This window comes from Vanellus vanellus (assembly GCF_965231255.1).
Source record: "Vanellus vanellus genome assembly, chromosome: 1".
Taxonomy (NCBI): domain Eukaryota; kingdom Metazoa; phylum Chordata; class Aves; order Charadriiformes; family Charadriidae; genus Vanellus; species Vanellus vanellus.
In genome coordinates this window covers 110,396,577-110,411,924 of record NC_138905.1, presented here as the reverse complement: position 1 = coordinate 110,411,924, position 15,348 = coordinate 110,396,577, and the positions used below count along the sequence as shown (strand labels likewise).

General features: G+C 39.7%; 1 protein-coding gene across 1 annotated transcript; it reads right to left on the bottom strand.

Annotated features, from left to right (window-relative positions):
* Positions 1–4,052: 4,052 nt before the first annotated feature.
* RBM11 (RNA binding motif protein 11) lies at positions 4,053–12,480 on the bottom strand (the record flags this gene model as incomplete). Its single annotated transcript, XM_082482969.1, has 5 exons — positions 4,053–4,387; positions 6,312–6,405; positions 7,169–7,247; positions 8,123–8,285; positions 12,379–12,480. The coding sequence occupies 5 exons, from the start codon at positions 12,478–12,480 to the stop codon at positions 4,055–4,057; spliced, it is 771 nt and encodes a 256-aa protein (XP_082339095.1). The 3' UTR covers positions 4,053–4,054.
* Between the last annotated feature and the right edge of the window lie 2,868 nt (positions 12,481–15,348).

Sequence of the window (15,348 nt, the reverse complement as noted above, 5' to 3'; positions counted from 1 at the left end):
AAAGGTCCCTTCCAACCTAGACAATTCTATGATTCCAAATAAGGGTTCTTCATCCACTGTGCAAAAAAAAAAAAAAAAAAAAACAAAACAAAACAACAAACCAATCAGCACACTTGAGTCGAGATATTTGTCTTTATTTCAATTCTGCAGAATCGGGTGCCTGGCATTTCACAACAGCCAGTGCACCACACGTTTCTGACAGTCCAATATTTATAGTGATAAGATACATCTGATTGGTGAGCTGTATTGTTCCTTTGCCATCCCTCATCATACATATACGTTCAAGTTAATGTTTTAAACATTTTGGGAGATGCCCTTAATTAGCTTGCTCATTATTTACAAGAGGGTGTACATTTTAGTATTATAATCTCTCAGACACATTCTTATCTAGAATCCAATCCCAAGACTATACGTCATGTCATCCTATACTTTGATCAGAGACCAGGAGTGTACTCCGTCCCTGGGCCTTATTCACTTTCAGTAAGCTTTTGATATGGTAATCTTTCAACAATTCAATTTCTTTGATCTAAGTTTTGGTTAATTGTTTCTACATCTAGTCCTGGTGGATGTGCAAGGAGACAATGAAGTTTAATTGTTTTCACATCTAATCCAGGTGCAAAAGGCCCAATTAACTTTTAATTTCAGGAATTCAGCTAAAAATTCAATCAAAGTTCTATTACAATTTTATACAAAGCACTTATGTAACTTTTTAATCATATTATTTTGACATCAGTGGTGTGTGTGCATCGTATCTTGTGACTAAACATATTTAAAAACTTTTTTTTTTTTTGACTAGCTCTTAGCTCGATGTATGCTACCAGAAGTTCATTAGTGCATCAGAAAATTACAAAACCAGTGCTTTCATCTTAGAGTTGGGCGCACAGTGCGAGCCGCTTCGTGACACCAGCTGTGCCTCCCAAGTAGAGCAGGGCACCGCAGTGCCACTGTTGCTGAGCAGATCCAACATAAAACACTTTCAGATAAAACTTGGAAAGCACGTGCTTGCTGTCGACTGAACTACTCACTCCACCTGGGACCAGCAGGTGAAATGCCGGCTCATCTCTGGAACAAGGCTGCTGCAGCACTGGGAACTCCAGCAGATTGCATACCAGATAAGCAGGTTTTGACCTTTGTTGCTTCTCAATACTTTCTACTTTTGCTTTTTGGAGGCTTCGTACAGCTTGCTCACTAGTATTTAAATGTAAAGGTAGGTAGGAAGGAAACTATAATAGTAATTTCCACTGCTTTGTTTTTTTCCTGAACATAAAGTTTTTCCAAAAGTTAATAAAAATCTGTATCTTGATTTTACTCGATAATTAATATGGCACCTCCCCTTTGACTCCTGTTGACCTGGCACATAGCCAGCTTAAATGAGAAGACATCACTGACTGCAGTGATACTGATTTGTCCAGAGTTCACGAGATTGTAACAGAAATAACTATGCACTGCATTCTATATAATAAAATACAGAGAAACAAGTCTAAACGCAAGACCTATGTGACAGCAGGGAAAACAAAGTCTTGCAGCCAGCTAGTAGTGTGGGAAGTGAAAGACCAGGACAAAATAACAATACTTTAGAATAAGAACTAACATAGAAAACATTCATTTCATATTCATAAATAATTTTAAAGAGTGACTAAAACAGATAGGGGGTTAAAGAAATATTTGGTTGAGGCCAAACTCAAACTTTTTTTTATTTCCAGTATCTTTAATTCCTAAACATGGTGACAATGAAATTAAAATATTAACAGGGCCCTGACTAAAGTGGCACCTTAAGTTAACAGATTTAGACAAGAAAATTAGTTATGGCTAAAGTAATTTTAGCATATTCCCACATGCCCAGCTTTTCTTCTTTTAACACACTGATGAGTTTTAGGTAAGCGGATATTGAGAGGTGTTAAAATCCATACCTCTTTCAGGAAAAAAAGACTGGGAAGAAAGAGGGTAAGAAAAATTATTTCTGTAGAAGAACTGTATTGATATTGCAGCCATATGGAGTATGATCCTCCCTGACATTCCTTTTGTAGAGTATAATTGCATAGAACAGATTATCTTATCTATCCACTGGGGAAGTCTGATAAGGACACATTAGCATAGACCTGACTAAGATACTTTTTTCTGTAGGCTAACTCTGGTTTAGGCATCCATCTGCTTTCTCTTTTGTCTGATGAACTTCACTTCTAACTTAAGCTAATATTAACATATTCTTCCTCTACGTGATTATATTTCAATTTCTTTAACATAAGGAACAGGTTAAAAGAAATCCAGTGTATTTCACTTGTTAACTTTTTCCATCATTGTGGCAACTTTTGTGATCGGTGACTTACTGGTATAATTTCAGCAGTATCTTCCAACAGAAGTTGGATTACATCTACGTAGTTTAGTCCTAAAGTTACTGGTGGGGAAAATAAAATAACCAGAAAGATAAAGGGGCAAGTGTTTGTGTGGAAGGGTAGCAAGAAAAATGTAAAGAGACTGGACAGACTCAGCAAGTTTCTATAAAACATAAGGCATAAATCTTATTTAAGGCACAAACCTTTGTTACGTGAATTCTTTCTAGAGAAGGTTGAATGCAGTTGCTAATGACGTTTCATGGGTGCCGTACTGTGGCGTTATAGGAATGTCTCTTAAGCTCAAGAATTAATCCCTTTGGGAAGTTAAAAGCAGTGTCTTGAGAAAGTGATTATATTAGATGTGATTTATCTTATCAGACAAAAGAGAAATCATTGCAAGCTAAACGTTCTTCCGCTTCTGAAACTTATTTGGGCTTGTAAAACATATCACCTTTAAACCAGTAAACTTGGATATTCTTTCTCAATACTGGTGTAAGGGTGAAAACTATTCCTTTCAAGCAATCCAATGTTATAACCAAGAAAACTGAGTTTAATAAAACCAAAATCCTTTTTTACTGGCTGGTTCTATGTGAAGACTACACGTAGTCTGAACAGAAGACTCAATTTTAAGCAATATTAAATAGCTGAAAACTAAGTGTTTTGCTTTCGCATGTAATAGGATCTTTAAAGTGTTTCAACTGTACTGCATAAGACAATACCTCTGTATCTGTCTACAGGTTGTTGGTGGCAGTTGTGAAAGGTTATTTGTAAAAAGGTTATTTGACTATTTCAATTCATCACAAAATGAGATGGTTTCTTCTTCCTCTGCTAAACAAGGGAAAAACTTTTCTTTTAAGAGGTAGTACTAACTCCACTGACTCATGCTTTTGTGCTATCAATTAGATCAGATACTCATTAAATTTTTCATCCATTTGTTACAATGAACATGTAGATTCTCAAATAAGCAAATAAAACACTAGAGAGTAACTTTATAGAAAGATGCATATATATGCATGTAGCTCAAGTCAATACATACTGCATCCATAACGTACATACATTCATTTGAGTATTGATACATATGTGAGCCTTGTAGTTAGTGCAAATGCCCATATTTTACCTCAAATTTACTACTGGAAAAAACAGTTCTAATAACCATACAAGGTGATTCTAACCGAAAGTAACAACAGAGCTAAGTCAGAAAAAAGTTATAGGTGTTGATACTTAAGTGACAAGCACATCTCTGATGTGACACTGAGAATTTCTAGCCCGCTCACTTCTTCAATGGCTTCAGAAAATTCTTACACCATTCACAGAAATACATTCCATAAGTGATGGAAGTGATACATATGCTTCTTAAGTGGCTGAAATTATGTATTTTCATAAAGTTTCTATATTAATGAAATAATAAACGTCCGTGATTGGGCGGGGGGGGGGGGAGGGGGAACACGACACAGGGGACGGACAGGACCAACTAATTTTTTTCCTTTATTAGCAAAACTTTATCTTCCTAAATAATGTTTCCTATACCTTAAATAGTACTTTCCTCTTTAAATAGGTTGAGATTAAATAAAGTATCAGTATACTTTATGCCATAACACATTTCAAAAATAATATGAATCTTGAACATTCCTTTTTTAATAAAGTGCAAAGATGAAAGATTGACTTTCTTTCAAATAAAAATAGCAAATATAATAAAAAAAGATAAATCCAGTTACACAGTATTAATGCATCTTTTTCTTGGCTTTGCACTTCTTGTATTTTTGGTCATGGTCTCTTTGCCTCATTTTGTCATCCTCGATACTAGTGTCACTGTCACAACTTTGCTGTTCTCTCTTTCTTTTAGAGGTCCTTTCATCCACCTGGTGCTCTTCACAGTCACTTGAATGTGGCAGGGCCAATCCAAAAGAACTCTGTGCAGACTTAAAATTTCCAGCTTGATTCTGACAGGGAGAAAAGGAAAAATCTGAAGGCAGTGGTGGAGTCATCTGATAGTAAGGAAGTTGCTGACCCATTGGACTCTGTACTGTGTACTGATGTGCTAAAAAATGGTTCATCTAGAGGAACAGAAACGTGAGTTGTTAACACTGTAAAGAGGAAGTTCTGAAGAGTTTAATTTTGCATGCATTACAGCTTCTACAATGAAAATACTGATAAGTTATAAAATAACATAACAGAACACTTGAGAATAAAGCTTATATATTTTATTATATCAACTAGTATAGTCAGAAAAAGTAGACAATCTTTCATGGCAGAGACATAATCTGATTTAAGATTAAACTGCCAGTTAGTCTTTGTGTAAGGTAGCCAAACATGGCATTCCTTTCATTTCTTCTATGTATTTTATAAACATTTGTAACTGCAGTGCCTATTGTTAATGTAAAGACATGCACATCTGCATTTTTTTTAACCTCGTTTAACTAATTTTAAAGTTAATGTGGAACAAGGCATTCCAACAAGGTATAGTGATTCTGTAGACCAAAGCCCTTGGAACAACACAGTGAGTGCCCAGCTTATTGCTACAGTCCCTAAAGTATCCCAAGAGTCTCTTATACAAAATGGACAGAAAGTACAGAAATAGAATTACAAAGGTCAGAAAAGAGCAGCTTTCTACTGACTGACAGTAATCGGAAAAACGATGGGGAGCATGTCTGAGTATGTTACATGTGCAGACAGACTCCAAGTGAGATACCTGCCTGGCTCACCCAAATAAAGGTAAGGCAGATTTGTGAAGGTGTGCACATGACTAGATTGCTTCCAGCTGAAGCTGCACCAAACCATCATTGGAGACATGCTGCAATTATCATCCCTTCTAGGAAGCAGAAAACGGGATGAAGTTGGTTGTGTGTGCTGGTCTGCTGAGTTCAGTCTTTCATTGTTTGCATACTGCATTGTTACTGAGAAGTGGGTTCATCGGTGTGCACAGCGGGGGAGATGGTATGCTCCCAAAGCCTTCCAACCACAGAGGAAGGGACAGGAAAGTTTGTGCGAGCACCAGCTCTTCTGAGGGCACAGCCTGGGAAGAGTGGAGGCAGGCCACCACCACCACATCTGTGCAACAGGGAACAGACCCTCTCCATTTTCCTGCTCAGATTGTAGCTAGCAAGAGTAATCTAGCCAGATGTCACCCCTTCTACAGTTATAAAGGGCTGGCCATTCCCCAGTCAGACTGGGTGGCAGCAGTACTGTCCACAGTTGGTACCTCACATTACATGCTGGGTTTCTTCAGCCCTACTGATGAGTCCATACTCATCCGATTTAGAAGACTCGTGATGTGTTTGGTGACTAGGGTTTGGCCCACAGGTTGCTATCTGAAGAGACCAGTTCCCTTGCCTTGTGAAATATCTCAGGCAAAACAAATGAGGACAAGAATGGTGCGCCAGAGTCAGAAGGGAAGTGGAACACAGGTTCTCACTATCTACTGCTGTGAACTCAGTCATGAATGCGAGAGCTGCAGGGGCAGGAAAAACTTCAGGTCAGAAACCCTCAAACTGTTGTTGCCCTAACTTGGGCAGTGCTGATTTGTTGGGGGAGTTTTAGGTTTGGTTTTAGGACATTGCAAACTTCTGCTGGACGTTTCTGAATTGAATAGAAGAGCTAAGAGGTTCCCTGACTGAATTAGGTGTATATGAAGAAGCTATTGCTTGCACGATTGTAATTTTACTAGGTTAGCTTGTCTCACCAAGGGAATTTGATTTGGAACACAGTACAGGAAAGAGCTCCATGTACACACTGACATTTCCGGTCTCCCTAAGCCTCCCCACCTTTAAGACGTTCCTGCAGTAAGAAAATAGTTTGATTTGGTAGATCTCCTGTTATTATAGTACTGTTAAGTGCTAAAATAAACAAATCTAATACAGTCAAAGTTACCAGCCTAAACCCCATTTTGAGAAATTAAAAAAGCACTGTTGTTTGCAGAAATACAGAACACCTTCAACTTCATAAGAGGTCCCAAATTTTTAACTTTTAACACAAACTCACCATCTTTTGAAAGGCTGAGTATTCATGAGGTAAACTATTGCTCATTGGAAAAGGAGTAACAGGACATGGAGGATTTCCATAAGGCTCTTGACACCTAGGAAAAACAAGGAAACGTACAAAGACTAGACATCCACTAAATACTGCTTACCAGAGTGCTGAAACCTAACTCTTGGGCTATAATGAGTATGTCTAAGAAGAGAAGACATTAACAACTGGACTTCTGAGAAAAAAAAAAAAATGATAAAACAAGGAAATACACTCAAAGGTTCAATTAATGAGTAATCCTCACATGTACTTAAGTGCAGATGCAAGAGAGTTCTGGATTTCACCGTGGGAGTTTAGCTTCCACAGAGAGTTCTGTCACATTTGTAAATAAAAGTGTTGAAACATTGAAAAATACTGAATCTAGGGTGTTCAGACTTCCATTATAACAGGTTTATACCTGTGCATTCATATGTGTGTGACAGCTGCTTGTACATACGCACACAAAGAATACAGATATAAACTCAGTGGGGTTTAAAAAGATTATCTCCTTGCCAGATTTCCCCCCCCCCACCAACATCTGCAAACATTGCTAGTACAAACACCATATTTCAATATTTTCTCATGGTCCTGTATCTTGCAGAAACAAATAAAAAAATGGAAAATTCAAGCTAACTGAACCTCTTGCAAGCTAAACAATGAAATGTTAAAATTAACTAGAGCTTGCTGCAAGTCGTTAGTAAGGATGCAATTAAAGCATGCAACAGCTGTTTTAATAAATGCCCAGAGATGGCTCTACCACATCTACTAATTTTCTTAATAAGATTTTTTTTTAATTATAATCATACAATTCATTCACAGGTGATCTTTGTTACCTATACGAAGGTGAATAAAAGTCAATATAGTTCTCAAAACCATGTGTAGGACTGTTTAGTTCTGATGAGTGAGAACTCCCTGTAAATAAGAGAAAAGCATAATGACTATTCAGTTACAACTACTCAATTAACACAGAAACTGTTCTGTGTCATCTGTAGTGTGCTAGTATTTCTAAGCTAGTATATAAAGGTAAGGTGCCATTTTATGGCAGATAATCTATAGCATCATTTTACTGCTTGAAAACATTCACATATTATTTATTCACTTACGGAAGCATAAATCAGGGCCGAAGTAATCAAGAACATAGTAATTCCCATTCAGTTACAGACACAGGCGATGCTTCTGATTTTAGGAACCTCAGCCATTCTATTTAACTGCTCTGTACAGCCTTTGAAGGACAGACTGGTACAGTGCATAGTGGGAATATGAGTCCTTAATGCTGGGGTTGTAAACGCTGCCTGATCACTAGCTTTCTAGGTTTATTTTCATAAACATAAAATGAAGAATGTGACTCTCATTTGACTATATTTGTTGAACTGCAATCCCATACACTTAAAAGCAAAGCTCTGGTAACTCCGTGGCTTTAGTATAAAAACTATCAAAGAGCGTGACAATTACTGCACTTACTGAATCAACGTTTCCTGCCAGACTGCAACTCAAACCCCGATTCCTAAATGTAATCTGACATAAGAACCTGTGCTGCTGTTTTCCGTACAGTGTGGTCTGAGCCAGTTTGCAAGTTATGCTGTTCTGAACTAACTTACTGTATTCTCTTAGTAAACAACAAAGACTGAATCCTTCGCTATGCAAAAGCCACGAGGAGTTTTTGTTTCTTAGAAAGAATGGACTGTAATTCGTTCACTATAAATTGTCATCTTTGTAAAAGACCGTACGACTCAAAAATAGTAATTAAAAAAAATTAGAGCGTTAATCGTTGAGACTACTAAACATACCAAACCGATACTGCACTTTAATTGGTCTTCCATACAAACGGATTCCATTCAGCAAAGCTATTGCATAAGGCACCGATTCTTTGTGTTTAAAGCAGACAAATCCAAAAGACTTAGGTTTTCCTTCTTTGTCCTTACAAATCGTCACTTTGGTTAATGGTCCAGCCTGAAAGAAATTTGTATTATTTTCTCACAGAAATTAAGAGATTGACTCTTCATTCTGAGTATATATTTCATAATGATGTATATTTTGCCACAGTCGGAAATTGTGCAAATTTCTCAGTGTAAGAATCTCTACTAAATTTTGAAAATGTCTCCACATTCTCCAAGCTCAAATTCTGAGACTTCTACAAACAAAAACCAGCTCCACAAATGTTAGAAAAGAACCAAGCATCACTCCATGGGTGATGTTTAGTCTTTAATAACCAGAGGTTTTGATTATTTTTAAAATATAGTGATAGCTGCAACAGGGAAGACTGATTTACTGACTCCATAGCAAAAGTTATCTTATGCATGTACAGCTGCTAGTACAATTGTAACTAATTATAACTAAGCAAATTGATAGTATCTGCTATGTAAAAGTGACCTACTCCATTAATATGCTTCTATTTTACTCTTGCTTAAATTCATAAAATGGGCAGCATCAGCACTGTAGGAAAGCAAACCTCAATAGAAAGTAGTGCTTCTGGAACCACCAAAAAAACCAAGTTTTCTGTACTGCCTAACTCTCATCACAACTGCACAGAAAGGAATCAAGAGACCCTATCATCTCATCAGAGACAACATACTGTTTCTGCTCCCTCCCACCCCCCCAAAAAAAACCAAACCAAACCACCAAAACCCCACCAACAAAACAAAACCCAAAACCACACCCTTTGGCTGAAATATCTTTATTGAAAAGTTCCATCTCTGCCTACACATACCATTTTAATCCTTGCATAGTACTTCTAGAACCAAATTAAAGCAGTGATATTCCATAAATACTGACTCCACTTTCAAATAAATTGTCATTTTCATAATAGATATCAAAGATGATTAATCTTCTCGACACAAGACTGAATCAGTGTATTAGTCACCGAACTAACAGCTTCTCATCAAAACAAACCATGCGCCTGTACAGCTGATTTAGCAGAGGAAAAAGAAATGGCCAACAGCAATCTCCTGCCACAGCTCAGGAGTGTTAAGGATGCAACAACTTAACTTTAGAAGGATATAATATCCAGATGAGCAATGAAGTGAACATAAGTTACAAAAAAATTCATCAGTAAAAAAAAATTACCGAATTCTAAATTACTGTAGTAGAGGGAGAATTCATTCTTCTGAACTAAAAACCAGCACTCATCAGTAGAACTGTCTTCCACTACTACTAGTGATACAATATGTACTTTTCAGTAAAAGTCACTCAAAAGTCATCTATAGCTTCAGGCAAACACAAGTTTACTCGTAACAGCTTTACAGCAATTAAACTGCATAAACCGTTGAACATTCAAAATAAACACACAGCATATGCTCAGAGGAAGAAAATAAGCCAAAGAAAGTAATTTCCTTTATTATTCTGCATTTTCAATGATTACTGCCAAGCAACAAATCTGCTGTCTGCTGTGAGCATTTAGAGTGATGATGTGGAGCCATCTCCCTTATTATACCCTCCATGTTGTTGGACCAAAGATATTAAGGATTGTCATCTGCGATAATAATGTCTGATCGCTGTATGCTTTTGCCAGCTGTGTATGAACTACTTACCTTAAATAACATGCTTTTGCTGCAAAAGGAAACACCCCCACCCCCGGTGAAAGTAGGGAAGTCATACAGACAAAAACAAAGGATCGAAAATAATGTACTATTTTTTATTATTGGTGCAGAGGGTGATCAGGCTATACAGCAATGGATACTACCTAGGTTGTCCTGTGCAGGCAATCTTCAAAATGTTGATCTCGTCTTTCCAAATATCTTGAAGTATGAGGTTTTTTTTTGTTTGTTTTTTTTTTTTTTTGGGGGGGGGGTATTTTTTGTTGTTGTTGTTTTGGTTTGTCTGTTTTTAAAGAAGGGATTCAGTAAGATTCTGAACATGTTTATTTCTCTTGAGTTAGCTCCTTAAGGCATTTTTTGTTGTTGTTCTGCACTACACTGCAGCTTTTAAGAAAATTACATATATCCAGTCTTCTGATTATTATTATTTGCCTAACAAGGAGGATCTGGTTCTTCAAGAACTAGATGCAACAAACTCGTCCTTTGCAGATCAGTCTTTTAAATATGTAGTCTTCCTGTTCATAAATAAAAATATTAATAGTTTAGAATAATAGATACTTGCTCATAAATTGATGGGGGGGAAAGCTACAGGTCATGAGTGCATCTTTAGGACTATGCCACACTGGGAATATTGAACTATATAGTTTCCAAGAAAGGACAATAATGCAATGAGAAGCATATGTTGTTGCAGCTAAAGACAGAGAAAACAGAGTGAGAACAAGATGAAGGGACAAAAAAGAGATTAAGTAGGTGTTATTGGGATGACCTAAAGATCCAGACAAAAGTCAGCAGTGGAATGACTGCTGCAGATTATGCAGAAGAGTCATGCAAAACTGCACTCTGAGAGCATCCATTTATTTTTATCACTTTTGTACCAGAGATTGTATGGTATTACTCAGTCCTCTGGTAAGACAAGCTTTCTTAATCTAACATATACAGTTAAACAGCAGACTACTGTTTAATATTGGAAACAGAGAGGAGTACTGCATAGAAAATAAGGGAAAAAAAATGAAGAAACAACTTTTTCTTAGCTAATTTTAGGGAAAAGTTAAAACCTGAAAGTTAGGAAGAGATGGGAACAGCTAAAAACCCAAAGGGCTATAATATACCAATCAAAAAGGCCTTTCAATGTGAATGGGGTAGCATGCTGAGGTCTTGCCTAGTTAGCACGACAAATATCAGATTAATCAGTGGAATAAAACTGGTGAGTAGAAATAGTTCTGATTAGCAAATAAAGTAGCAAGAGAACAGACGATTCTGCCCACCTCTTTTTTTGCACTCTTTATTTTGCAAACATACCAGAAGGAAGCAAGGTTCATTCTGAGACTGGGGGCAATTAGGAGACTGAAAGAAGCAAGTTTATCACCAAGCTGTTGGCTGAATTGTCCAGTCAGCGTCTGGGGCCTCTTAGCTTGACAGAGGGTGACTGGATCATGCCAGGAGGAAAAAATAAACCAATCAACAAAACAAACAAAACCACGAAACAAACAGACCATAAACAAATTTAGGAAAAGTCCCTCATCAGCAACTATTGTCAATCCATCTTAAAATTTGATGCTTGCATTAGCGATATAATGTTCCCTCTGCTCCATATCCTTGTTAACAAGCCTGGCGTAGCCAGAGATGGTGTCAATGTGGGATCAAAACTGAAGCCAAGTTAGTATCCTAACATTTTCTGTCTTTGCTATTTGCTTTCCTCCTTGGCATACCCTATTTCCACAGGTTTGAAACAGGTCCAGCTACTTAGTATGTTCCCACCACCTCCCTGAAAATCCCACCGATGGAATTTTTAGTATCTTTTCAAGCATTAAAACATTTTGATACAAAGGTCATTTATGTGGAAGTCCAGAGCCCCACCTGCAGATCGTTCCTATTGCCTCTCACATTCTGTTAATAGTTTCAGCCTTGCACAACAAATTTTCAGGTTTTGCAGTGATTATTCTTAATCGAATCATTGATCAAAACATTTATTGCTCAGAATAGATAAAAAAAAAAAGGTGTAAAAAAGATTTTTCCATGCGGATGTTCAGAACATCTTAAAATCACTTAACTTCCTCACTAACATGGGGCCCATCTGTGGCCCCAGCACTTCCACAGCCGGGAGGAGACAAAGCCCAGGGAGACGGCCGAGACCAGGACCAGGGCCAGGGCCGGGGCCGGTCCCAACCGCAGCGCGCCGGGGGTCACGGAGCCGCAGCGGCGGTCGCCAACAGGCGGAACGCGAGAAGGGCTCCTGTCCCCGCCGACCGCCCCGCGCGGTGCCCTGCAGCCGGCAGCCCCCGCCGGCTGGCGCCGGCCCCGCACAACCGGCGGCTTCGCGCTTTCCGGCCGCCTACAGCGCTTCGCTCCTGCGGCGGAGGCTGCCGTAGCCGCTCCCGAGCCGCAGCCCGGCACCTCGCCTCGGCCCTGCCCGGCCCCGGGGACAACACGACGGCCGCCGCGCCCGGCTGGGGCCCGCCGAGGCCTCCGCCCTGCGGCCCACGTCCCGCCCTTGGGGGCCCGCCCTCCACCTGCAGGAAGAGCTCGTAGAGGATCTCCTCCCGCACGCGGCTCTCCAGGTTCCCCACGAACAGCGTCCGGTCCGCCTCCTCGGACCGCCCCGGCCAGGACATGACGGCGCCACCGCCGCCGCCGGCTCCCGCCGCGGGAGGGGGACGGGGGAAGCGCCCCCGCTGCCGTAAAGCGCCGCGCGGCGGGGCGCCGTTGCTAGGGAGCGGGCTCGGTGTCCTAGCAACGCGGGAGCGCCGTCGGGCGAGCTGCCGGAGCGCCTCGGGCGAGGGGCAGAGTGTCGTGCGGGCGGGGTGTGAGGGGACAGAGGGCAGGGGAAGGCCTTGGGGCGCGGGTCCCGCCGGGGACCTCGTCATGGCAGCGACAAAGCCTGCTCTTTATTTAATAGGGCTTTGTGGGAGACGCCTCGTCAGTGTGATAAAGCGTTGTGGTAGTAATAAAGTGTGGGATGTTGTACATTTCTTAAAATTTAAAAAGAACTGGGCTATGATTGCTGTCTTCACAGCAGAAGTGGTACCTGCCTTATAACCCGCTGTTGCGCGGTTGCTACAAACAGGTCTCAAGCACGTACGTTCAGCATTGACTGTATATTTTTAAAGAATTATTTTGCAAAGGAGCATGTTTTCAGAAGTCACCCTGATGACAGAAATGTGAAAAATATTACTAAAGATTTTTTTTTTTTTTCCCCAAGTATAAACGGTGTGCTTTTGCCTCATTATTTTCTAATGGAGGCTTAGTTAACTGACTTGTCTACTTAGAAAGGGCTTATCAATTTACAGGAACTACAATCCTCAGTGTAGAATATATAACGAGTCTTACATTTCCTCCAACCAGTCAGGGTTTTTCCCTTGGTAATGTTTAGACAGCTTTTTTTTTTCTTTTTCATAGTTAAACATACGGCATTGCAAAAGCCAGGTTGTGATTTCGTCTTCCCTGAAAGGGACCAATGCTCTCAAGCTAGCACTTAGAGAGGAATTTTTCTGGAGAAGTGGCTTGATTCGTAAGAATTGTTATGAGAATGGGATTTCCCAAGATTGTGAAATCCCTGTGGGTAGAGAGAAGATTAGAAGAGGAAATACATTTACATGTGACCGCAGATCAGGATATCAAGGCTTGCATAAGAATTCGATCTTAATCTTGAAAACCATGCTGAAATGTTTTTAGCTGTTACTTTATCAGAAAGTTTTGGGGGTAAACTAAAGTGTAAAAGTGCCATTCTGTTACCTGTAAATCATAGTAATCTTGTACTGTAATAAAATCAAGTTTTTGTATATTTTTTTCAACTTGAATACTTGGCCAATCTTGAGGGTTTTTTCATTGCTGGTGGACTGTGGGATCTCCCCAAAGCATCAGCATTCGTTCAGGAGGTACAACCCCTACAGTCCTGAGCACTGTGGGACACAGTCAGAGTGCTGAAGAGGCAGTGCCGGCATCCTCCACTGGTTTGTGTAAAGCATTTTTGGTGGAGGTAACTGAATTTCAGTGCGAGAAGTGTACCCACATGAGAAAAGCAGTGGACAGAACAATATGCAGTGAAGTGGGATGGGCAGTAGCTGAACTTTGGGGGTCTCATATCTGTTGGTGACAGTGTACCTGAAACTCAGAGTCGCCTTGAAGGATTTACCTGACAGTGTGATGTCAGTAGAAACCACAGCGTAAACAGTAACGGTCGTTAAGATTTATGAATTTCTCAGTGGTATAAGTACCACTGTTGGTGAACAAAGTCCCCTTGACGTATGACAAAGAGGTGAGTCCAACAAGTCTGAGTTCAACATCCTGATTAATAACACAAAACTTTTTGGGTGTTGATTTAGTAAAGGAGTCCTTTCCTGAAACTGATTTCAGAGGGCTTTAAAACTGTTTTACGGGTTGTTATGTCGACATGGATAGCACAGTGCTTTATTTCCATGTGAGCTGGGCTTACTGGTTTTCAGTTCAAGAGGAAACTTAAAATTTTCTTTCTTTTCCCCATTCATGTGTAAAAGAACAAGTGTTAATTTATTCACAACTAGTGGCATTACGTATATGTAAAGGTGCATCTATAGGATTTTCTTCTAAGATCAGGTGATTGGCTCTTGGGTAAGTGCAGCAGATATTTTGCTAGGGCTGTTACAGATTTGTTTTCAGTGGTGTTGAGCTCTCCATGCTTTAACTTGTATATGAATGCGTACTTCACACTGAGTGAGTGCTGAGGCTGCATAGCTGGTGGTTGATTGGGTGCACTAAGTTTCTGTTGTAACAATATTTTAAAAAGTAGTGAGGAGAAAGAGCCAAATCGGCACTATACCATTACTTGTTCCAAGTAATACGTAACGTTGGTAGGGCTGTGCTTTTATGAGAATAGTTGGACAAAGTGTCAAAGATTTGACATGAAGGGGGAATGCAAGGAATAACAAGAGCCGCCTTAGTGAACTTTACTGAGAATAAAGTGACAAATTTGAGAAATGGAAGCACAAAAGTAATAGAAGGTCACTGGTTAAGACGAGCTGATTTTCATATGAGTGGACATCCTGCATCTTCCCCTTGTGGCTGCATTCAAAGAGGAAAAGACTTTGAGGAGATTTCCTAAAGGCTGTCTGCTGCAGGAGCTTGTGTAGCACAGCTTTGTTGAGCTACGCAGAATCAGAAAGCCGGCTGAAGAGACTGATCACTTAAAAGTAAATAATGAAATACAGACTCACACCCCCTTAACTGTTGTGTATGGAGAAGAAGGAGACCTCGACCTTATGTTTAGAAGCACTGTGAAGGATACACTATGCAAAAAAGGCATTTCTGGGATGTATCTCTCTCATATTTGAGTGGTTATGGTTTGTTTTTCTTCTTGCAGTGGAAATAATTGGGGCCAGATATAGACAAACAGCATCCAGACATCTCACTTGAATAACACAGAGTTTATCTGCTTCTTTGCCTCATCATTAACTCCAAGAAACTGAAGTTTGTCCTCATGTATTTACCCAGTGAACTGATTTGTA